The sequence below is a fragment of the Cyprinus carpio genome, chromosome A2, assembly GCF_018340385.1.
Source record: "Cyprinus carpio isolate SPL01 chromosome A2, ASM1834038v1, whole genome shotgun sequence".
Taxonomy (NCBI): domain Eukaryota; kingdom Metazoa; phylum Chordata; class Actinopteri; order Cypriniformes; family Cyprinidae; genus Cyprinus; species Cyprinus carpio.
This window is the reverse complement of record NC_056573.1, coordinates 11,406,095-11,416,265: the sequence shown is the minus strand read 5'-3', so window position 1 is coordinate 11,416,265 and position 10,171 is coordinate 11,406,095. Positions and strand designations below refer to the sequence as shown.

Sequence of the window (10,171 nt, the reverse complement as noted above, 5' to 3'; positions counted from 1 at the left end):
AAAATGTGTTATTGCTGTTTTTTGAAAGTGTTATTGCTGATATTTTAAAATAAATTATACATATCATCATAAAAACAATACAGATCATTTTTATTACATTAGATCTTAGTATGCCTTTTCTCTTTATATATAAGTATTTATATGCTGATCAGAGAAAATTATTAAATTATGTATTTTTATTTTACATTTAACAGATCATCACCATCACAAGTATGCAATTAAAATTTTGGTTTTAACAGGTAATTGCCTTATAAGTTCCATCCATCTTGTTTCTGTGTAAAAACTGAACAGATTGTATTAATTCTGGCATTAATTCAACCACAATAGCAACTGTTTTTTTTATATATTGTGGATTTCTCATGAAGTTTAAAAAAAAAAGCTATAGGATGACAATCAAATATTGTGCAAGAATGATGGAATGAGAGAAACCAGAGAGTGAAAGGGGAAGGAGATCTCCTAAAACACATCTGTCATTCATCTGTCAAATCCTATTTAAATTATTCTCGTAACACTCTCCCTCTTCACCCCTTTGTGTACAATATATCTCCTTATATCATTTTCAGTGTCTGAATACCAGTGAGCATGCTGAAGTCACACCAGAAGTGGTTTAAAATTACAGCGAGATATTCAATACATAAACAAAATAATGTTTATAGATGTGAGCAGACGAGGATTTCACTGAAATAAATTGAATGACTCCCATCGGAGGAGGGCTGGAAACTAAGCCTAGAGTCACACCATGTTAATTATGACATTATAAATATTAATTATATAAGCATGCAGCCCCTTCTTATGTCCAAAAGTCTCATCTGGTTTACAAATGGAAATTATGTTCAAAGACTGTATGGCATATTATAATTAAGTTCACATAACTCATTATTACGACCATAAACGTCTTTGTTTGAGAGGCTTATTATTAGATGCCCTTTACTGACAAGTTTTTATAGACCCTGTGATTTATGTTTATTCGTGACATAGCTTAGTCAACATCACTGTAAGATTTACAACCTTCCTCTTACATCATGTTGTTGCGGACTTTTTGATGTCCAGCGGTTCTAATCTTTTGATAGAGTTTAACACTAAATGTGTTACAGCAGAGCCAGTGTTATAATCCATCACTTGTATGTCAGCACACACTGTGCATAATAAAACAACACCAAAGACAAAGAAAATGAATGCAAAACTAACTGTTAAATTACATATAAAAATATTGACAATATAATACAGAATTAATGTATTGCACAAAATAAGATAAAAACATTTTAGGATTTTTGCACGTCTATATTTAGGGCATTTCATTGTTATTTATTTAATTGTACGTTATAGAACTACAGTCTCATGTAGAGTTTAAAACAACATGAGTTTAGTCTAGATATCTAGATATTTTATAGGATGAAAATATTTTACAGATTTTGATGTTGTTTCAAAGGAAAGTGTTTCATGATCAGTGTTTTCGAGCTGATTATAATTTCTTCCCCATCAAACCCTTAAATTATTACAATAACCAAAACATACACTCAGTACACTGACCTCCGCAGAGCTAATGTCAGCTGCACTAAACTCTAGATGGGCATAAAATTATATTAAATAGCCTAAGTTAGTTAGCTGGTTTTAGCTGATCATCTAGCCTGGTCATAGCTAGTCAGCAGGCTGGTTTTAGAGGGGTTTTGACCACTACTTTAGCTGGTCAGCTGTGAGCGCAACGATGCCGTCGATAAAAGCATCCAACGAACAGCTGTGTTCTAGCGTCACCGCGTGGCCGCAGTGTCGCGCTGTCTGCGGTGAACCGGTTCACTCCGCTCCGCGGTGGACTCGCTGACCCCGCTGCCGTGGGCTCCGACTGCGCAGCGGGCGCCAGGTGTTCAAGGAGACCGTTTGAATACATCCAAAAATGTGTTCTTCCTAAGCGATTATTCTGCCATTTGTAACCATAACTTCGCTTCGAAAGCTGCGGATTGTGGTTTTCCCTCGTTTAATCACGTCCCTGTCGCTTTAAAGCTACAGACAAAACGACCCATATGATTTTCGACCTCCAATCATCATCACTCCCCCGGCCGAGAGTGCGAGCCCTTCTGCATGCGCACATGAAGAAAAAGGACAGATGTCAAAAATGGCTAGAAGAGCGCAGAGCGGATATAAGACAGCTGATTTCTTGAAAACGAAGCATTGAAATGCTAAGGAGGGGAGACGGTTCTCCTTCGAGGCAGAGAGCACTGAGTCATCATGGTAGTAAGACTGTTTTTATTACCTGCATATCTCCGACTGTTTACTCCATCGGCCTGTAGAATCTGACAGACATCAGTCACATCTGAAAGATGATGTGCGGGTCATGCAGATGTGCTGATATCACGCAGATTCCACATCTGTCGAGAGCTTCAGCAACTTTTTGTTACTTTTTAAAAAGATGCTGATGTAATTAATGTTATTACCGACACAGCTGTTCAATTTTCAATACAAACCTTAACTAAAACTACACTTACAAAATAAAACGTGCAAAAATTGTACCTTTAGTGGTACAGCTTGTCACTGGGGCAGTACCCTCAAAGGGACACCTTTGTACCCTTTTTACTCCTAAAGGATATTTATTAGTGCCTTCGAGTGGTAATAGGCTATGTACCCCAAAGATAGTAAAATGTACTTTTATGGTACAATTATGAACCTTTTAGGGGTATAGAAGGAGCAAAGGTGTCCGTTTAAAGGTACTGCCTCTGTGACAAGATGCTCTCCTCAAAGGTACTATTTTTGCATATTTTTTTTTTTCATCCCAGTTCATGATTTAAGAGAATATTGTAACTTATTGTTTGTAATAATGATGGTATATATAGTAGAACTAGGACATATAATAATATAATTAAACAAAAGAAAAATATCAAACTTGACATTATATATATATATATAGCCTAGTTTTTATACTATATTATATATAATATATACATTATATATATATATATATATATATATATATATGTTTTTATAATAGAGAATATAATATTTCACATATCTTCACTATTTGCTTGTCTGTATAATTGGATGACTATATTATAATAACTGGAAAGTCCGTGAGTACTGTCGTGCCTGGTTTCATGAGCGCTGTGGTGAAGACGATGGCATTTTTGATGAAATGACTTTATCTGTCAAGGCTGTTTTTAGAAAATCCGTCAGATCCGCGCACACACACAAGTCGCTTGATTTTGCCAAGTAAGACATATTCCTGGATCAACATCTTCTGATGATCCTGGATCAACATTATTGTCCAAAAATATAGACTTAACCCAATCCCTACCCCTAAACCTAACCCTACCAATAATTTATTCCTAAAATCAGTGGGAAATGATAGCTGTTTAACAAGGGTGTAGAAGCACCTAACCCTGATCGTAAGCCTAAAACTGATATTTCCTGAAAAGTTATATCTCTATTCTGATCGGTTGATTGGAATGTTGTTTTGATCCAGGAACATGTTGTACTTGGTGAAATCACGCTCACCGCACACACACGCACACACACACACACACACACACACACACAAACACACACACACACAAGTTAGATTTTTCATGAAATTTATGTTTTATTGATAAAATTGATTGAAAGGTTTGAGTGTCTTACCTCTTTTCTTTGAAATTCTTTGCAGTCATTGGCCGTTAACTTTTAAACTGTTGCCATAACACTACATTTTTTCATGAAATTTATGTTTTATTGATGAAATTGATTGAAATGGATGTTTTAATGTAATTCAAATTGATGTTCTAATGTAATTTAAATGCAATGTTACACTGTTACATTATAAAATTAAATATAATTAAATGTGTTTTATCAGAAATGTCTCTATTTCACTTTGCAGTATGACTGGCCCATTTTACCTGAACACTGCTATCTCAAAAAATGTGGGGCATCTAATGTTTCAAAACCTGTAGGGCCTGAACAGTTATATTTTATAACCTCAATTCAACACAAAAAATATTAAAAACAGTCCTTATTTATCATAAGAACACAGTTGAATGTCATACATGGGTTTTTTGTTAGTGTCCCAAGCGATTAACCAAAAAGTGGCCCAATTTGCCTGATATCACCTTACAAAGGCAGCTACACATTTTAAGAAAAATATCAAGCATGGCATTTTAAAGCAAACATGTAACAAAAAGTTCATAAATCATATTAATATAATATAATATAATTTAATAAATTATGTTGTTTAGAAATAGTATAATATAATAAATTATGTTGTTTAGAAAAAGTTTTATATTATTAGAAATAGAATTTAAAACTTATAATTTGCTTAAGAGTTACCTTTTAAATGACAATCAACACCAGCCTGTTGTTTGATTGCAATGTAAATCAATATCTAACATTTAAACGATGAAGTTGATGTGCATCTCAGTTCAATCTGATGTTCTGTTGTAGCTCATAGTGGAGAAAACTTCTGAGCATCCATCTGCAGAGTTCTCCCTCGTTGAGGATGTGGCCCTTCACTGCACCTTTTTAATGGACAGGTTGAACAAGCAGCGTCTGTTTCAGCCAGATCTATGTGACGTAGACATTGTCCTCCTGCACCACCAGACTTCTTTCCAGGCCCATAAGGGTGTCCTAGCAGCCTACAGCCCCTTCTTCCACTCACTGTTTGCATCGAGTAAGGAGCTGCGGCGTGTGGAACTCTCTCTGGAGACCCTCAAGCCTCAAGGCCTGCAGCAGATCCTCAACTTCATCTACACCTCCAAGCTGCTGGTCTCCAGCTGCAATGCCCAAGATGTGCTCAAGGCTGCCACAGTGCTCCAGATGAGTAACATCGCCACTTCCTGCAAGGAACTCATTACTAGAGGCTCACTGGAAATCAGTCGCTCTGTGGATCAAACCAAACAGGGCAACAGCAGCTCGGTGAACTCCAACTTTCACATGGAGATCAAGCAAGAGAAGGACCCGACCTGTGCCAGGATCCATGGAGGGAAGAGTGAAGCAAACCCATATGCTGTTCAGGCTGGCGATGGGCGTCCAGTGCAAGTAGGTGCTTGTAAAGTAGAAGGGAAGGAAACGGAAAACCTGAAGGACCCTGAAGATCTTGATTCATTTAATAGAGAGCAAATTATTGTAGAGCTGAACCTGAACAACCAAACACTTAATGTGTCCAAAGGTTTAGAGGGAAGCGTGGCAGTTCACTCGCCTTCTGGACAACAGCTTCCTGGCAAAGGAAAGAGGAGTAATGAGAATGTTGAGGAATCAAGAGACAATGTGGCTTTGGAGGAAGAGGAAGATGAATGTGAGCAAAGTGAAGATGATGATGTGAGACTAGAAGGCAGCAGTGAAGAGGAAGATGAATACACATTACCTGCATTCATGTCTGAAAGACCAGTACGACAAACCCGGGCCTCCGCCGATGCTGTCACAATGGTCTCCGAGAAAAAAAGTGAGAGAGAGAGGCAAGAGACAGCTCATGGAGGGAACAGTGAGGAGCATCTGGACCAGGATAGCTTAGAGTTTCAGAGCTTCACCTGTGTGTGGTGCCCCAAGACATTCAACAACCGCTGGTACCTGGAGAAACACATGAACGTGACACATAACCGCATGCATATCTGTGACAAGTGTAGCAAACGCTTCCTAATGGAGAGCGAGCTACTGCTGCATCAGCAGACCGACTGTGAGAAGAACATACAGGTAGGCTCAAAACTTAATATTACGAATTAAGAGTTTGTCAGATTTGTACAAAAATATGTATTTTTAAATTCAAAAACGACATTTGAAATCATTTTTATTTTTTAAATATGAAGTTGTGTACACTCTTCCTAAAAATGGTATAAATAATTTTCAAACCATATGAAACCAACATGAATACAGAAAATACATATTTCTGAACCTTTGATTTGAAAAACATTTTTGGTAACAATTCACAATAAGGTCGCATTTGTTGACATTAGTTAAACACATTAGTTAACATAAACTAACAATGAAAAAAATACTTCTAAAGCCTTTATTAATCTAAGTGATTCCAGCATTTACTAATGCATTATTAAAAAGAAAAGTGGTATCTGTAACACTTTAATTTAGGGACCAATTCTCACTATTAAATAGTTGCTTATTAGCATGCCTATTAATAACATATTGGCTTTATTAGTATTTATAAAGCAAATATTCTGCATGACCATATCCTACATCCCTAATCCTACCCAATACTTAAACTTAAAAACTACCTTACTATTAATAAGCAGCAAATTAGGAGTTAACTGAGTCAAAAGTCATAGTTAATGTTTTGTTAATAGTGAAAATTGGACCTTAAAATAAAGTGTGACCATTGTATCTATTAATGTTAGTAAATGGACCTGAGCTAACATGGACTAACATTGAACAGTTGTATTTTTATTAACTAATGTTAACAAAAATTAATAAACACTGTCACAAATGTATTGCTTATTGTTAGTTAATGTTAGTTAAAGCATTGAATATAGTTAACAAATGGAACCTTATTGTAAAGTGTTACCCATTTCGCCTTTCCTTTATTGCAGATGCTTTTATTTGTAGTTGACCCAGGAACATTAAAACCCATATAAACAACTTAATGCAGTGTACATTATTGCATTAGCTTTTATTGGTCTTTGTCTGATTTTGTAGTGTCTAACGTGTGGAAAAGCTTTCAGGAAGCTCTGGTCGCTCCATGACCACAATAAGATTGTTCATGGCTATGCTGAGAAGAAGTACACTTGTGAGATCTGTGAGAAGAAATTCTACACAATGGCTCATGTACGCAAGCACATGGTTGGTGAGTTGTGTTACTGCCATGTTCTCTCTGAAACATTTACTCATAGTCTTATACTTTAAACAGTACACTTCTGCTTCAAATCATTGTCTTGTTCTGCACATCTTCAGCCCACACAAAAGAGATGCCATTTACCTGTGAGACATGTGGCAAGTCTTTTAAAAGGAGCATGTCACTGAAGGTCCACTCTCTCCAACATTCAGGAGAGAAGCCTTTCCAGTGTGAGGTATGGTCAAATGAAGCAATAAAGTAGATGAAGCTGTGATTATTGTCATTATTTCTCCTTTAAAAAAAAAAACAATTTAAAAAGTACATTAACATTTATTGAAACAATGTTTTATTTTTCAGCTAATTGAATATTTTAAGCAAATTCATTAAGTGTCATTCTGTTACTATTAGATATAGCCCTGATGTCAGCAAATAAACAAACAATAATTTCTGTCTTGATTTGAACAATTCCAATTAATAAAATCACAATAATTATTTTTTACTTTATATTTTGAAAATGTATCTGACTACATAGTTTGAGCATTGTTTATATATATATATAAACAAGTAGTAGAACAAGTTTCTTGACATTATTTCGGTGCAACACACACACACACACACACACACACACACACACACACACACATACACACACACACACACACACACACACACACACACACACACACACACACACACACACACACACACATATATATATGAGTGTGTGTGTATGTGTTGTGTAAACGTTTATATACACAAAAATAATATCAAAAAGGACTTTCTACTGAGTTGTCCTCACTGGCTGCACAATATAACAAACAAGACATTACTAGTGTAATCTGATAATTGAAGAAATGACTTTAGAAAATCAAAAACATTCAACAAATAGTCGTTCTTTTACTAGATAGGTCAAGTAGATGAGTTACCAGTTTGAATCAGTCTGAAACACTGCCCATTGTTATTAACAGTATTTAAAAAATCATGTTAAAATATACTTATATGTGAATATAACATAAATAAGAATTTATTAAATCAGAACATCTATAAACAATCAATGATTTCTGTATAGTGATATGAACAATAACTGGGTGAAGATGGGTTTTTGGATCCAAGCATTGGATATTTTAGCACAGCTGAATTGACCAATCAGCATCCAGGACCAAAACATTCTGTTTTATTATGTCAGTTGACCATATGCACGGAGCCTTCTTTAGAACTTCTGCATAAATATATGCAGCTGTTAAACTTCCGGTGATGCATCAATTGATGTTGTGGTATATATAGATAGAGACTCTTGAGATGCTCACAGAAACCTCTCCTGCCTCATTCTTGTCGGAAATTGAGAAACAAAATAATTGCAACACCGTAAATAATGATAGCGACATTAACATAGTTTCATTTAACAACATATAGCTAGACACGTAATAGTTAGAATCATTTAATGCACAGCTCTGTTTTTGACAGCGGCTCATCAAATGTTTTGTTTAGTCTATTGCTTTATCACTGTCCATCATAGCAATGACTCGCGGCACAATGTATCAGATTCACTCGCTTAATTTTTTACACTCTAATTTGTTATTCTTGAAACTATATACGTGGAGGTTTGGTCCTCTTAGACAAAGAAAACTTTTCTTTAAATTTGTGAATGGATTATTTAGAGAAACCGAGCAAAGGGCGTTCCACTTAAAGCACAATTGATTTTAACAGTTGACAGGAAATGACTGAGCTGGCTTATCGAAAACCAGGAAGTAACCCTGTACATAGTCAATTGCTGGCCCTGTTTAAAATTTGTCCACTCCTTGTCATTTAGGTCTGCAGTGAGCGATTTCAGTATAAGTACCAACTGCGCTCTCACATGAGCATCCACATCGGACACAAGCAGTTTATGTGTCAGTGGTGTGGGAAGGACTTCAATATGAAACAGTATTTTGATGAACACATGAAGACACACACAGGTGAGATGCTCGTACACATGTACAGCACTTTGAAATCTTTTATACAGCAAGTCTTAGAGGTCTGCTGTTTTTTTTATTCCTAGGAGAGAAACCATATATATGTGAGATCTGTGGGAAGAGCTTCACAAGTCGTCCCAATATGAAGCGGCACCGGCGTACACACACGGGAGAGAAGCCATACCCCTGCGAAGCATGCGGCCAGCGTTTCCGCTTCTCCAACATGCTGAAAGCTCACCGAGAGAAGTGTTCCCAGGTCAGGAACCCTCCACTGCTGGACTCCTCTGCTATAACCAATCAAACGGAAGCTGCTGCAAACCCAGAACTGCCGGTTGGGATGGAAGCACTGAGGGATATTAACCCACATCCACATGGTGTAGTCTCTTTCCCATCATCTGTGCTCCACTCAGTGGATGGGGGTCCGTCACATTCTCAGCTGCGTTCCCTTACGCCGCTCTACTCCGCTGGAAGGACAGACTCCAGGAACCTGTAACTACTGCTCTGTATTCTAAAATTGTTTCTTTGTGATGCAGAGATACTTTATATGTAGCAAAGAGTCTGAGATTTCATGTTAGTCTTATTTTGTTTTCACATCATATTCTCTGATACTCCTTCTAACTCTTCCAATCCCATATCAAATGTTGACGGAGTCCTCCATGCTATGATAATCCCTAAATAGGCAAGAAGTATTAAGTAAAATACTAAAACTATTACCCAGATGTAGAACACTAAATGTAAGACATATATGCTTTTATGTACAGTATATTAACAGAATAATAAATAGACAAAAGCATATTTGGTTTATATAGCTTTGGGTTTTTATAGATTTAGATGCTTTTTTTATGTAAAAGTTTGTCAAAAAGCACTATTCATGTTTGGGGTGATGACCTGTGATATATGTACGTATATGGATATATACAAGACACGGTCTTGGTGGTAAAAAAAGTTCAGTCAATAGATCCTGTTTCTGGCACTTTACTGGCCTGTTGGTGGAAGGGGTTTCATAAACATTTGTTTAGCCCTTGCATTTTGTGATAGTTTTATCATTTTTTGTTGTATTTTTTTAAAAGCACCTTAAAAGTCAAATTGAATTGTTTCTCCATCTTTCTCTAAATTGAGAATGACTATCATCTGTATTTTGTCAACAGCTGGAAATCTAGAAGTCAAGTATACGCTAGAGATTGTATTATATTATTAATGAAAAAGTCAGTTCTCCACTATTTAGTGTTCCCCCACGTCTCACAGTCTCATGCAGACTCTAAAGTTTGATCTTCTGAATTAAAAATCTATTTTTTATTGTTTTTAACTGGTCATTTTTGCACTTGAAGACAGATAACTTAGAGTTTCAGATCTGTAAATGTTTTTACACAGCAATATTTTTTATATTTTTTATTAATTGACCTATTTTATTGCTGTAGTATTTTAATTTCTATGTAATTAAGAATATTTTGGTATATGCAAAACATTCCAAAACCTGAGAGATGTT

General features: G+C 36.0%; 1 protein-coding gene across 1 annotated transcript; it reads left to right on the top strand.

The window, feature by feature from the left end:
* The first annotated feature begins 1,595 nt into the window (after positions 1-1,595).
* Positions 1,596-9,986, top strand: LOC109103480 (zinc finger and BTB domain-containing protein 47-like). The gene is made up of 6 exons (XM_042772733.1): positions 1,596-2,226; positions 4,402-5,646; positions 6,598-6,745; positions 6,853-6,968; positions 8,544-8,688; positions 8,772-9,986. The coding sequence occupies exons 1-6, from the start codon at positions 2,224-2,226 to the stop codon at positions 9,176-9,178; spliced, it is 2,064 nt and encodes a 687-aa protein (XP_042628667.1). The 5' UTR covers positions 1,596-2,223; the 3' UTR covers positions 9,179-9,986.
* Positions 9,987-10,171: the final 185 nt, after the last annotated feature.

Bases quoted from the DNA above. Each gene is read 5' to 3' on its own strand.
- LOC109103480 (XM_042772733.1), top strand. The intron at 5,647-6,597 runs GTAGGCTCAAAA...CTGATTTTGTAG, and splicing joins ACTGTGAGAAGAACATACAG to TGTCTAACGTGTGGAAAAGC. The intron at 8,689-8,771 runs GTGAGATGCTCG...TTTTATTCCTAG, and splicing joins ACACATGAAGACACACACAG to GAGAGAAACCATATATATGT.